A 15,325-nucleotide genomic window follows, 5' to 3' on the forward strand; every position below is an offset into this window, starting at 1 on the left:
TACTATGTTAAAAACTTTCCATGTTCCAAGTTGATTTTAATGTATGAGAATGAGTTGAATCCAAAGACATGAAAGTAAGATAAGGAAGAGATTTTTAATTAATTAATTATTAATAGTAAAGTAAGTCCCTTCAGCTGCTCCCTTGCTTTGCACTTGGGGTCGCCACAGCAAATCCCAGGTGGATCTGCATGTTGAATTGGCACAGGTGTTACGCCGGATGTCCTTCCTGACACAACTCCACATTACATGTGGAAATGTGGCAGGGGTGGGATTTGAACCCGGAACCTTCTGCACTGAAACCAAGCGCATTAACCACTTGGCCACCACCCCTGCCTTAATTGTTAATAGTCATTTATTATTTATTTATTAATTTGGGCAGGGGTAGTGGACAATTGGTTAGTGCACTTTGTTTCAGTGCGGAAGGTTCCCGGTTCAATCCCCACCCCTGCCACATTTCTCCATGTAATGTGGAGTTGCATCAGGAAGGACACCAGAAGTAAAACTTGTGCCAATTCAACATGCAGATATACTTCAGATTTGCTGTGGCGACCCTGAATGCAAACAAGGGAGCAGCCAAAGGGATGAATTTATTAATTAATTTGCTTTCAGTAATTGAACCTGTATTACTTTTTTTTGGGGGGGGGGGGGGGTACAGTGCATCCAGAAAGGCTTTAAGCCTTAAGCCACGCATACAATAATGACAGGTGCACACAGGTACGGACATATTTGCGCATTCTGATTGGTTGGTAAGACATGACGTCACCGGGGAATACCCTCCGTATCTTTAGAACAGTCTCTGTAGATACAGGTCCGTACCCGTAGCCACGGCCATCTCCAAAATCAGTGGCAGGAAGAATGGGAGGGGGAGCACAGGGGTAGACTTTATTTTTCTTGTCAGCCGTCAGTTCAGGTCAGTAGGCAGCTCCATGCTTCTTGTCGTAGGGATGAGGTTGTCTTTACCAGAATGAGACTGGGGCACTTTGGCCTTGCAGCGTGCTTGTTTAGGATGGGTAAACATGATGACGGATTATAGTAGAGAAGCTTGAATCATCGACTGGACTGGGTTGCTTGGAGCGAGGACGTTTCGCTTGAAATCACAGAAGCTTCCTCAGCTAAAATCCTTGCTCTGGTAGTCTGACTTCTGTCTTGATCCTCGTAGAGAAGAACAAACAGAAGCCACAAAAGCTTAAACTCCAGCTTTTGTGGCTTCTGTTTGTTCTTCTCTACGAGGATCAAGACAGAAGTCAGACTACCACAGCAAGAATTTTAGCTGAGGGAGCTTCTGCGATTTGAAGCGAAATGTCCTTGCATCAAGCAACCCAGTCCAGTCGAAGATTTGAGCTTCTTTACTATGGAAACCACCTGGACAACTGAGAGCCTTCACAGAAATAATGCTGATGGATTGTGTGAGTGTGGTAGCCCTGAAACGGTCATTCACGTGTTGTTGTCATGCAGCAAATACAGCAGAGAAAGGCAGTGCCTTTTTGTGGAACTGGCTGATCTTGGACTGACCACGTTTTCCTTTAAGTCCCTTTCTTCGTATCATGCGAATTCTGAAGAAATCAGGAGTGCTATTTTTCGTTTTCTCCGCCTGGCTGGCGCTTACTCAAGAATATAGTGTAACATCGGCATCATAACAGAGGAGGGCAGCATTGCGCACACCAGTGTATAGCCTGCCGGAACCCCATTAGAAGAAGAAGAATCAATGTTTGTAGTGTTTGGGAGGAAGAGAAATTTGGGTAATGCAAGTTTGCAATTATATGGTTTAAATTTGGAAAGGGTTAAATCTTTTAAGTATTTAGAGGTCCATTTTGATGAGAGGGGGACTTTCAAAACTCACATTGAGAAGGTGGTGGATAAATGCAGACGGGTAATAAATGTATTGCGGTGCATGTATGGCAGCGACTGGGGAGCTGATAAAGTTACACTACTGATGATTTATAGAGCTACGATTCGCTCATTTTTGGATTATGGTTGTCTTGTATATGGAAATGCAGCTAAAACAACTTTGGCAAAATTAGATGTGATCCAAGCAAAAGCACTTCAAGTGTGCTGTGGTGCATTCAGAACAACCTCTGTACCAGCCCTCCTACTTGAAGTGGGAGAGATGCCCTTTCAAAAGAGACGTCTTAAGCTAGCACTCCAGTTTCTAGGCAAAGCCCTGGGTCAGAGTGGTGACCACCCTGGGAGGAGACTCCTTCAGGATTCATGGGAGTCAGGAAGAGGGAGGGGGAAAACTTTTATCTTAGAAGTGAAGGGTGAGTTGCCAGAGCTCAGTCAGAGGGATACAGCTCCGGTAGTTGTCTGGCCAGCGGTTCCTACTTGGCTACTCCCTCAAGTGGAAGTGGATTGGACTGTGAAAGCTTGCCTCAAAGGGGAGTGGGGAATATGTCCTGTAACTGTGGTGAGGGAGGCTTTGCAGAACAATTGGGATGGGTATCTGCAATTGTTTACTGATGGGTCCGTTGACCCCACTAGCCGGAGAGGGGGATTTGGGATTTTTATTCCTGCTCTGTCTCTGAGTCTTGGCAGATGACTTCCTGATGGAGTAGGAGTATTTACAGCTGAAATTTTGGCTATGGTGTGGGCTCTTGAATGGGTGGAAGAAGTGAGACCGGAGAGGGTTGTCATCTGCTCTGACTCAGCTGCTGTGTTGCAGTCCTTGGAGTAGGCCTCTTCCCGGTGTAGGCCTGATCTGGTGGTTGAGGTGCTGACTGCTTTGCTCAGAGTGGAGAAGGGAGGGTCAGCTGTGTGCTTCATGTGGGTCCCGGCACATGTGGGGGTTAGGGGTAATGAAATTGTGGATCAGGTTGCAAAGAATGCTTTAATACATGACACTGTAGATCTTGAGGTGGCTCATAGCAGCTCTGAACATAAAGCCATGATTAGAAAAGTAGTGTTGGCTCAATGGCAGAAGGATTGGGACAATGAAAATAAGGGTAGGCATTTTTATAGTGTGCAGAAGTCTGTTTTTGGTGACTGCCCAACCTGGGGGAATAACAGAAGGGAGCAAGTACTGTTAACAAGACTGAGGTTAGGCCACTGTGGACTGGCGTCTGACTTATGTCTAATTGGTAAACACCACAGTGGATTATGTGAAACCTGCACAAAGGAAGAGACTATCCCTCATGTTCTGATGGAGTGCAAAAGATTTTCTGAGCAGAGGAGAGTTCTTTTTTCACATCTTTTTGATCTTGGTTTTGAGTCTGTTTCTATTAAAGTGCTGCTTGATCCGTCTGCACGTCAGCAAGAGGTCTACAATGCCCTGATGGATCTTGTGTTCAGCTCTGGCTTGCAGCATAGTCTGTGAGTAGAGTGTAGTAGTCATGTTCTGCCAGTGAAAGGCAGCAATGCGCTGACTGGCGCGCAGCCTGCCGAAAATCCACAATACTAATAAGAAGAAGAAGATTCGCTGAAACCGAGCAGAAAAGGCCGACACGATGCAGGACGAGAATTTTCCTTATGCACCTTCAGGAGCAGCGGCGGGTATAACCCAGATTTTTAACTCATTTAACAGATTTTATTTTCTGCAGTTTCTACCTTTTAAAGGTGAAGTTTGGCCAACGTGCAGCTGAAAGAAATACCCGCGTTATCATTAGCTTCTGGCAAGCTAACTTGTTAGCTAGAGCTGGCAGCTTCGAGACACTGACCGCTTCAGATGGTTTTAAACGGTGTGAAACTTGGTTTGTTAATGCTCCGCCAATACTTTGATCGCGTCACTGATGTTTCGAAATGCGATTTTGAACCTTGTGTCGAACCTTGCTCGGTAGCGTAGGAAAATCAGAGCGGGAATGCTAAGCTAACATAAGCAAAGCCAATTCAGATGCAGCATTTAAGACATCGTTGGATGGCTCTTCGTTGTGATTATGAGTGCATTAAATTGTCGTTGAACAGGCATTGCGATTCGTTTTCGGTCATGTGGCTGCGATTAATGCTTGCTTGAATGAATTGTCGGTCAGGACTTCCGCTGGGATGGCGAACAGGGCGGACCGCTTCTACATTTGGCCCGATTGATACCAGAAAAGTGTCATGTTTTAAAAATGAGGTCGTGTATCCTAACTTGGACTTTACAGCGTATTGCTGGAGCACCTTTGCTTCGTGTTAGATTGCTCTGTGCGCGCGCCCTAATACGGTATTTGTAATGAAGAAAACCGATGCTAAGCTAGCAACAGCGCCGCTATCAAACACGTGTGATCACGATTACATGAATACCAACATAAGAGAGAACCTTCTCCAGCTACCCCCCAAAAGATTTCAGCTCCACCATTAAAAATGAAAAATGTGCTGGATTGAAAGGCGCAAGACGCGCAGGAGCTGAAAATATCGCTGGAGTGTGCAGGAGGCCTGAAAAAACGCCTTGTGAACCCCATCCTGACCAGGACTACATAATCATGGGTACACCGAAATCAAAAGTCTATAATTGTATAGTGTAAAGATGATTGATTATATCACCAGAGCAGTAAATTGATCAGTCCATGTGGACTTCGCAGATCGCTGCTGCTGTGTTCAAGTCCCGTTAAAATTTTAAACAAACTAGTTCCAGACAAGTTATCGAAATTAACGTCACCTCGTTTTTACAAAATGAAAATATCAGCTGGGCTATGTGTTTTAGTTTGAAAGTAATGCACTAATTTAGAAGGTTTGCGCGTTTACACACACACACATGCCAAAAGGCATTATGGGAAAATGAGCTTCCTGTCATCAGTGGTTGGTCGATTTATTACCAAAACACAAGTTACTGTAACGTGTGTGTTGGTTTTGATAACATCTGTATTTGTAAATATGTCATTTGTTTTCATTTGTAAAAAAAAAAAGCAATTTGAAAACTGAAAATTCAGTTTAAGGGTGATTCAGCACGTACAACAAATATCTGGCAATTGGTTTCACACTCCCATCCAATAGATAGCCGTGTCATCACGACTAAACTTAAGCTGTTTGACACTGGTTTGTTGTGGAGGACCAAGCATTAGGGCTTGACCAGTAATGCCTTTTCAGGGTAAATAACAATTACTACTAATGTTGGAGACCAATAACTGATATTTGAAACTATTTCCCTGCAGTAAAAAGGTCAACAAGGCATTAAAATTTACTAACTTTTAACAGGTAAATGGACAGCATTTATATGGTGCTTTTCCATCTGCATCAGATGCTCAAAGTGCTTTACACATGAATGCCTGACATTTATCCCAATGTGAGGGTGCTGCCATACAAAGTACTCACTACACACCGGGAGCACCAAGGGCCTTAGTGATTTTCTGGTCAGGCTGGGATTTGAACCGAGGATCCTCTGGTCTCAAGCCCAGCGCTTAACCACTAGATCAGGGGTGGGCAATCATGTGCCATGAAGGGCCGAAGCACTGCAGGTTTTCCTTGCTACCAATCACCTCAGCAGGTGATTTCATTAATGTTCAGGTGTTTCAACAGGTGATTTCATTGACAACCAGGTGTTTATGTTCAAGGGAGACGCTCATCAGCAACCCACCTGCTGGGGTGATTGGTTGCAAGGAAAACCTGCAGTGTCTCGGCCCTCGTTGCCCACCCCTGCACTAGACCATCACCTCCCCCGAACAGGTTTGAGTATGTCTCACCAGTCTGCAGTTTCCCAACTTTTGGTGTTTGTTTTGGCACTTGTTGATATAATTTCAAATCCAGTGAGAAAGAAATTGAGGTGGAATGTGATGTGTTTGTGACAGTTCTCATATTAGCCACCAGATGTTGGCGTTACGCTGAACAACGTGGTGTGCACAACAGGCTTGCCGGTGTCAGGGGCTCAGCACTCTTCTAGACTGAGCACTCCTCTATACTAGTATGTGCATGCGCGAACCCGGTGTTGCTGCGTGATCTGTCTTGTCATGTCAGCGCGTCAGCAGTAATTAACAGGTTATCGGCTCGTTTCTGCTTTAAACAGACTTTAGAATGATTTAAGAGTTTTAACTTTGCCATCTGATATTATTCCCTTTGAGTAGAGAGTCAGATTCGGAGAGTCGGTCAGTAGCCTGCTAAAGCTGCATTTTATGGCTTGTCTGAAATATTCATGTGGTGAAAAGTATGATAAATATTTAACGTGCTCATAGAAATCCCATATTGCTATGAAAAACATTTCTGCATCGTTTTGCACGATCCTGACATCAGCACTAGTTTCCCATTTATAGAAATTAATAAGAATCTAATTTAAACCCAAGAATTAAGTTATATTGGTGACTTATTGAAGAGTAGATGCAGCTTTACTTGTATCAAATTTTATTTTAGTAAATAGATCTGATGCACCAGAATGCATCTGATATTTCAAATGTTTCTGAACCCCCAGACCCCCCGCCAGGGGCTTCGGCTTTCATAAAACTTAGTTTTTTCCATGGCCTACTTTCATCACTATTGTATGTAGACAGGTGTGTGCCTTTGCAAATCATGTTCAGTCAACTGAATTTACTCTAGGTGGACTCCAATCAAGCTGTAGATACATCTCAAGGATGATCAGTGGAAACACGATGCACCTGAGCTCAGTTTTGAGCTTCATGACAAAGGCTGTTAATACTTATGTACATGAATATACTTATGTATATGAATTCTTAGTTTTTTTTTTTTTTCCCCCTTCCAAAATCACGAATGAGCAAATGATCTGAAATTTGATACCAACCTGCATCTCTGCTCATTGCTGCATTCACCAGTTTTGCAAGTCTTCTAGAGTTTTCTTTTTTGAATTCATTGTATATATGGAAAAACTAACACCACTGTAATGTTTACAGTTGTACATCTTATATCATGCATTATTCCTGGCACAGGCAGCAATGTTCTCATTTGACACGATACAGGTTATTTCACACAAATTTATCAATCTGTCTTTGGGCTGAATTTACTTCAGACTGTCTACATTCAAACTTGATACGTTTATGTTTTGACCTAGCATGTAAAATATGCATTTATGGCTTCTGTTGCTTTGCGTGACATTCATGTCTGAAAAAATATGCACGTTTAAGAAGCTTGTCGAATTCTAATATTGACATAAAAATGTTGATGCATCGTTTTGCATTCCACATACATTGTAAGTAGCCCAGAAATGCATATGTCAGAACAGTAATAATCTATTGCAAATATGTGGTTTTTGGGAGGTGATGCTCTAGTGCTTAAAGCATTGGGCTTGAAACCAGAGGATCCTCGGGTGAAATCCCAGCCTCGCCGGAAAAACACTAAGGGCCTTTGGCAAGGTCCTTAATCCCCTAGTTGCGCCCACTGTGTAGTGAGTACCTTGTATGGCAGCACCCTCACATCGGGGTGAATGTGAGGCATTATTTGTAAAGTGCTTTGAGCATCTGATGCAGATGGAAAAGCGCTATATAAATGCAGTCCATTTACCATTTAGTTATAATGCTGTGTTCTAATCCATTTCATAGACTGTTTTAGGCCCATCACCTTGCAAATATGGAAATATGCTTTTTATGACTAAAATGCGCAAGAAATTTGGGCCAAGAAGTACCTAATTCCGCTTATGAATTGCACCGAATTAAAAGTAATATTTCAAAATTTTCTGGGGGAGATACCCTAGACCCCCCTGTAGCCTTGTGAGGTCCATGTGAATAAGTTTTAGGTATCCCCTGAGCCATTGATATTCCTGAGACTGTCACTCACACTTACAGCCAATTTTAAGTGTCCAGTTGCTCTAACTTGCCCAGGTGGGAAGCAGTGCCAATGCCTTTTTGCTGTGAGGCAGCACACGGTTTATAATTAATACAGTAGTTATTTTTGGTCTGTACCAGATTGCTGTATATCGGTTTTAAACACTGTGTGTCCGTACCAGTAATCCTGTCCCAGTATTTTCGATATGTCAGTCCTGGATGTTGTGAGCAGTTACTCCGCTGTTTTGTGCAGCAGCTCCGAGTTGAAAAACACTTTGCGTCGTGTCTCTGTGTCTAATAGCACAGTGACAACACATCGAGTAAAAGCACATCCACGCAGAGTTTTGCAAACCTATATGAACTTAGCTTTTCTTTCAAAGTCTGTATGCTTCCTATGGCTTTGTTGACACCGCTGAAATGGGCAGCAGTTAAAACCTGTGACTAGTTTGGGGGGGGGGGATTCTAAAACTTTGCTTTATTCATTTATTTTCAAATTAATAAATATTTATTTATTTATTGTACTTCTACTGGGGGTAGTAGTAGTATTTTTAACAACTAAAATGTTTATCATTATCATTCTAGGCTTAAGTTTGGCTGCAGTTCTGCACGATGTGTAATAGGGCAGGGCAGCTCGTTTTGGGGGCTGGCGCTAAAGGGGTAAAATATGACACACATGACATAATTTCTCTACTTCCAGGGTACAAACCATGGCGTTTTCAATGGGTTTTTGGGCAAATTACATGTAAACAAAGTGAAAATGCAAAGAAAAAGTGACTATGCAGTGGGAAAGTGGACATGTTTTGCGGTTTGTTTATGATCCGGAGCACAAACATGTCGAGGCGGTTTTGCAGGCAAGAGAACGGAGTGTCAATTAACACTTACCTGTACGGTCTCTCCTACCTCTTCACCAGGAACCGAAAAAAAAAAAAATTTCGCGACTGCTTTGGTGATTGCAGCGAAAAAAAAACTAAACACCATTTATCCGTGTGAAGTTATGTTGTGTATATATTAAATGGAGGTCCCCTTAAGTGGTCAAATCCCACAATATCACGGAGAGTTCAAATGAGACTACAGTCTCCTATTGATGAGCCATGTTGATGAACATATAAAAATGTTTACTTCATTTAAATTTTCTCCATATCTAAGGTGGAATGTGAAGCGATATCGTTTTTTTTTTTTTTTTAAAAGCTGTGTCTAAGCTTGGGCATAATTGGGTCTATTTGGGGTTTTGTCTTTAAGATCAGGTCTGTTTGGGTTAGGGAAGCCATAAATATGAAAATGATTAAACTGTGAATGGGCTCTTAGAGTGGACAGCATACAACAGCAACATCCGGAAAGTTTAGAAAAATAAATGGAATTTGTTCATTTACTGTTTCCTAACCCAAACTAGAACCTAAAAGAGGAAGTGTCTGGATCCACATTTATGTTAAATCACTGTCTGCGTATTAGCTAGGCCACGTTGTGTGCGTGTTTAGACTGATAACATGACCAGTGTATTACAGAGTTGTTTTATATTAATTGTGTAGCATTTCATGGAAGGGATGGTGGCTGAAAAGAGTTGCTGCCTATGATTATTTTTAATCTGTACAGACTGACACTTTATGACCTGCTGTGATTTGTGCAAAATCAAGCAAACATAAAATTGACAAAATTTTGAAGTTGGTCTGGCACAACATGTGACTAGTCAAAAATAAATGCCCTGCAGAGTAAATTCATCGAATGCTAATGACAAGAGCTACAGTCCAATTCAAAAACATTATATAAAAAAGAGGTTACATTTAATCTTTCTTGCGGTGTTAAAGTAACTGACTGTATGTCAGTTTTTGAACATGGCAGCAAATGCCATGTCCATCCAATATTAATGAGGTGTAACATCTTAAGTGTTATTTAGGACTATTACATAACATCAAGTGACATGACTTTTCTTTCTGTGACCCTTATTACACTGTTGCAGGTGGCTCTTATTTATAGTGCAGCAGATGACAAATGATGCAGATGGCAAAATGATGAGTGCATTTTGTGAATAAAGCATGAATTTTGACGTGACTAAATGTTATGCGGTAAAAACAATGACAAAGGTCAGTTTGTACAGGGGTCAAAAGTTAAAGTTGCGCCAATTTTGGCAATAAAGTGATGCATATTTTTGGTTGAGCTAATAAGATTAATAAATGGAATAGTTTTGTCTGTGTTGAATGCTTGGCCTCCAAAGTAAAGTTTAAACGAGGTTGACTTTATTTTATTTTTTTTGTATGCATGTTTTATTTTTTGGAATCTGTTTTTACTGTAAAGTACTTTAGACACCATCTGGCTGCTTTAAAGCGCTTTATAAATAAATGTTGGTTGGTTGGTTGATTCGTGTATGTCCATTGGATTCTGACATGTGACATATGTTACCCCGTAATATGATAACTAAGCATGACAGATGGTGCAAAGTATTCCTTTTAAAAGCTTATTAACCCAACCAGTAATTTGCATAACTTTTTACCAAAATTGGAACAACTTTATCTTTTGGCCTCTGTATAAACTGAGATTGATCTTTGTCATCGTTTTTGCTGTTTTTACCCTGTAACTCCATGACATTTAGTCAAGGATAGTCTAAACTATACCTTTTTGCAGTCCTTATGATCAGGCAAATAATATGATATACCTTTCGATATGATTGGAACATTTTTAAATTGCTTCCTGTGAATTTGAAGGCTCTGGCAGTAAGAGGACTGGACTTGTGCTGAGCACAGACGGATGGATGGACGGATGAACGAAAAACCGCAAAACCCGAGGCCATCAAATATGGCCATCGGGTATTGTGGTTTTCCAGGGCCATGCCCACACTTGATTGGCTTGCGAGCTACTTTTAAAATGACCCAGTCAAAATGATCTACCTAAAATACTGACTCAAACATTTTAGTTGTTAAAATTAAGTGTTTTGAAGTATGAAAAAAAATCTCTTCAAAAGTGGGCCTTTTAATCTAAGGGTGTTTTGGTGGGGGGCATGTTTCTCCCCCAACACACGCGCATATAACACCCTCTTTTGGTCTGGATTTGCCCATGTTTTGCTGGGTCAGCCGGAAGAATGGATAACTTGGCTGTGACACTCTGATCGCTTCCTTAGTCTTTTATGATGAAATAATGCTGAATTTATGTGGAAATGATTGCTATACCAAAGCTTTAGATATCTGTCGCTGAGATAGATGATGACTGGAGTGCACTTTTAAGCAGAAACGAGGTGATAATTGGTGAACCGCGGCAGACACACAGAAATGGCGTGTGCACAGTGAAGGCAGGGCGGACCAATTTTTAGGGGAGACCATTTGGTTGGAAACACCGGGGCCAACAGAAATTTTAGGAATTAATACCTTTCTTGGCTTTTTCAGATAAAAAAAAAAACATACTCTTTACACTTTGATTTGTGGCATAATTTGTCACGTCACCATTATTGGCATACTGCAGCACACTTGAGTAGTTACTGAAATTAGCAGCTCTATGTACTGAATTAATTTTAGAATTAAAAATAGAATTTTGACTCAAATTGCTCTTTGAATTGAACTGTGATCCATGAATCAGAATGGAATCATGAGATACTGAAAGATTCATACCCCTTGTATTGCATACCAGATGTCCATTGTATTTGATCAAGTTTTGAGAGAATATAGAATCTTAATAATTATAATTAATGTAGTATTTAATTAGGATCCAGCAAAGCTTTTCCCTACATTAAATGGCTTATCGAAGATCAAAACATTTTTGCAGCAGGAGGCAAAATTTCAACCTACGACACAAATGCGATAACTAGAAAATGACTGGAAAATTTAACCTGATCATGTTGTAGACTCTGTGATATTATTATCGTTGAAGAAATAACCTCATTTAGAGTCTTTTCTCCTCCCTCCTGCAGTAAATGAGATGATAAAGGAGCATGGCAACCTGTTTTCCGACTCCCAGTGCAACATCTGCAATGCAGTCCTAATTTCGGAGTCTCAGAAGTTAACTCATTATCAGGTCAGTAAGTTTACGGTCTAATCTTGGTTTTTCTGTTTGTGTAAATAGACTTGTTTTTTTTTTGTTTTTTTGTTTGACTATATGACAGCACAAAGTGTTAAGATATTACATTTCATCACACCATTTCCCTTTATTTTGCACTTCCACATTAAAGGGTGAGGTTCTAGGACAAACGGGGAGTATTGGGATTGATCCAAAGACTGTGTGAGGTGGAGATGCATGCTTTTGCTGTTGAGAGCAGGAGCAGCTGACATTATAAAAATAAAAGGTCTCCACAGCCACATATTCCAAATCAGTTTGTCTGCAAGTAATCTGTTAGTGGGTGTGGGTGTGAAACACATCAAGTCTGATACCCTACTTGCATACATACGAGGGCTGTCAATAAAGTTACGGTCCTTTTTATTTTTTTCAAAAACTATATGGATTTCATTCATATGTTTTTACGTCAGACATGCTTGAACCCTCGTGCGCATGCATGAGTTTTTCCACGCCTGTCGGTGATGTCATTCGCCTGTGAGCACTCCTTGTGGGAGGAGTCGTCCAGCCCCTCGTCGGAATTCCTTTGTCTGAGAAGTTGCTGAGAGACTGGCGCGTTGTTTGATCAAAATTTTTTCTAAGCCTGTGAGACACATCGAAGTGGACACGGTTCGAAAAATTAAGCTGGTTTTCAGTGAAAATTTTAACGGCTGATGAGAGATTTTGAGGTGATACTGTCGCTTTAAGGACTTTTCACGGTGCGAGACGTCGCTCAGCGCTCTCAGGCGGCGTTGTCAGCCTGTTCAAGCTGAAAACCTCCACATTTCAGGCTCTATTGATCCAGGACGTCGTGAGAGAACAGAGAAGTTTCAGAAGAAGTCGGTTTCAGCATTTTATCCGGATATTCCACTGTTAAAGGAGATTTTTTTAATGAAAGACGTGCGGACGGGTCCGCGCGTCGGGACGCAGCCGCCGCGATGCGGCGGCACAGGAAAAACACCTCTGTTGAAAGCCTTAAGGACAAGTTGGAACATGTCCTGCCTGTTAAACAATTTCTCATATACTCACTCCACTGAAAGCCATCAAAAGCCGCCTGGATTTTACAAATGGTTATCAACATCTTCAACCGCTTATCTGGGATCGGGTTGTGGGGACAACAGCTCCAGCAGGGGAACCTAAATTTCCCTTTACTGGGCCACATTAACCACCTCTGACTGGGGGATCCTGAGGTGTTCACAGGCCAGTCTTGAGAGAAACTCTCTCCACCTAGTCCTGGGTCTCTCCCGTGGTCTCCTCCCAGCTGGACGTGCCTCCCTCGGGAGGTGCCCAGGAGGCATCCTTACTAGATGCCTGAACCATAACAGCTGGCTCCTTTCAACACGAATGACCAGCAGCTCTACTCCCAGCTCCTCACTGATGACCAGGCTTCTCACCCTATCGCTAAGGGAGGCCCGAGCTCCCCTCCTGTGGAAAACCATTTCAGCCACTTGTACCCGCAATCAAGTTCAATAATGACCCAACCCTCATGACCATAGGTGAGAGTAAGAATGAAGATTGACCAGTAGATTGAGAGCTTTGCCTTTTGACGCAGCTCCCTTTTCGTCACAGGAGTGCAGTTGAGTGAATGCAATACTGCCCCTGCTGCGCCGATTCTCCTCTATGGAGAAAGGAGAGCTCTCCAGCAGGACTGCAGCAATCCACCAATCGGCCTGTATGGCAGAGTGGCCAAAAGTGGCCAAAAACAGATAGGAGCATCTTCTTTACAATATGTGAAATGGAGTTTAGGTGTGCTAAGGTGACATTAGTGCTGGGATTTGTAAACGAGTTATTGCACATGATATGTGGACATATTAATAATATTGCACGTGATTTGTGGACATATTGCATGTGGTTATTTCAGTGTTATTGTACAGCCTGACAGCAGCAGGGAGGAACGACCTGCGGTATCAGTCCTTCTTGTACTGAGGGTGCCTCAGTCTGTCACTGAACAAGCTGGTCAGCTCCACTACAGTCCGGTGCAGAGGGTGAGAGGAGTTGTTCATGAATGGATTTGAGCTTGGTTAACACCATCCTCTCTGCCACCTCCTCCAGAGACTCCAGGGGACAGCCCAGGACAGCGCTGGAGTTCCTGACCAGCTTGTTCAGTCTCTTTCTCTCCTGCTCTGTGCTGCCCGGGGCCCAACAGATGACAGCATAGAGGAGAACTGAGACTACGACAAAGTTGTAGAAGGTCTTAAGCAGATGCTCCAGAGGGCTCGTGACTTCAGACTGGACAGTTCATCTTTCAGCAGGACAATGACCCTAGGCACACAGCCAAGATGTCAAAGGAGTGGTTTCAGGACAACTCTGTGAATGTCCTTGAGTGACCCAGTCACAGCCTAGACCTGAATCCGATTGAACATCTCTGGAGAGATCTGAAAATGGCTGTGCACAGATGCTCCCCATCCAACATGATGGAGCTTGAGAGGTGCTGCAAAGAGGAATGGACAAAACTTCCCAAAGACAGGTCAAGCTTGTGCCACCATATTCAAGAAGACTTGAGACTGGAGCTACTGTTCATCTTTCAGCAGGACAATGACCCTAAGCACACAGCTAAGATATCAAAGGAGTGGCTACAGGACAACTCTGAATGTACAACCCCTGGCAATAATTATGGAATCACCGGCCTCGGAGGATGTTCATTCAGTTGTTTAATTTTGTAGAAAAAAAAGCAGATCACAGACATGACACAAACCTAAAGTCATTTCAAATGGCAACTTTCTGGCTTTAAGAAACACTATAAGAAATCAGGAAAAATAATTGTAGCAGTCAGTAACAGTTACTTTTTTAGACCAAGCAGATGGAAAAAAATTTGGACTCACTCAATTCTGAGGAATAAATTATGGAATCACCCTGTAAATTTTCATCCCCAAAACTAACACCTGCATCAAATCAGGTCTGCTCATTAGTCTGCATCTAAAAAGGAGTGATCACACCTTGGAGAGCTGTTGCACCAAGTGGACTGACATGAATCATGGCTCCAACACGAGAGATGTCAATTGAAACAAAGGAGAGGATTATCAAACTCTTAAAAGAGGGTAAATCATCACGCAATGTTGCAAAAGATGTTGGTTGTTCACAGTCAGCTGTGTCTAAACTCTGGACCAAATACAAACATGGGAAGGTTGTTAAAGGCAAACATACTGGTAGACCAAGGAAGACTTCAAAGCGTCAAGACGGAAAACTTAAAGCAGTATGTCTCAAAAATCGAAAATGCACAACAAAACAAATGAGGAACGAATGGGAGGAAACTGGAGTCAACGTCTGTGACCGAACTGTAAGAAACCGCCTAAAGGAAATGGGATTTACATACAGAAAAGCTAAACGAAAGCCATCATTAACATCTAAACAGAAATAAACAAGGTTACAGTGGGCTAAGGAAAAGCAATCGTGGACTGTGGATGACTGGATGAAAGTCATATTCAGTGATGAATCTCAAATCTGCATTGGGCAAGGTGATGATGCTGGAACGTTTGTTTGGTGCCGTTCCAATGAGATTTATAAAGATGACTGCCTGAAGAGAACATGTAAATTTCCACAGTCATTGATGATATGGGGCTGCATGTCAGGTAAAGGCACTGGGGAGATGGCTGTCATTACATCATCAATAAATGCACAAGTTTACGTTGATATTTTGGACACTTTTCTTATCCCATCAATTGAAAGGATGTTTGGGGATGACGAAATCATTTTTCAAGATGATA

The 15,325-nt window shown here is 42.1% G+C and overlaps 1 protein-coding gene across 1 annotated transcript in view; it reads left to right on the forward strand.

Annotated features, from left to right (window-relative positions):
• The first annotated feature begins 3,440 nt into the window (after positions 1-3,440).
• The window catches only part of LOC117516981 (zinc finger protein 346-like), a 35,067-nt gene continuing 23,182 nt past the window's right edge, over positions 3,441-15,325 (forward strand). The window contains exons 1-2 of the mRNA XM_034177878.1: positions 3,441-3,486; positions 11,503-11,606. Of these exons, the coding sequence (XP_034033769.1) occupies positions 3,441-3,486; positions 11,503-11,606 (150 nt within the window). The remainder of the gene's footprint in view (positions 3,487-11,502; positions 11,607-15,325) is intronic.

Source organism: Thalassophryne amazonica, chromosome 9, assembly GCF_902500255.1.
Source record: "Thalassophryne amazonica chromosome 9, fThaAma1.1, whole genome shotgun sequence".
In the NCBI taxonomy this organism is placed as follows: Eukaryota; Metazoa; Chordata; class Actinopteri; order Batrachoidiformes; family Batrachoididae; genus Thalassophryne; species Thalassophryne amazonica.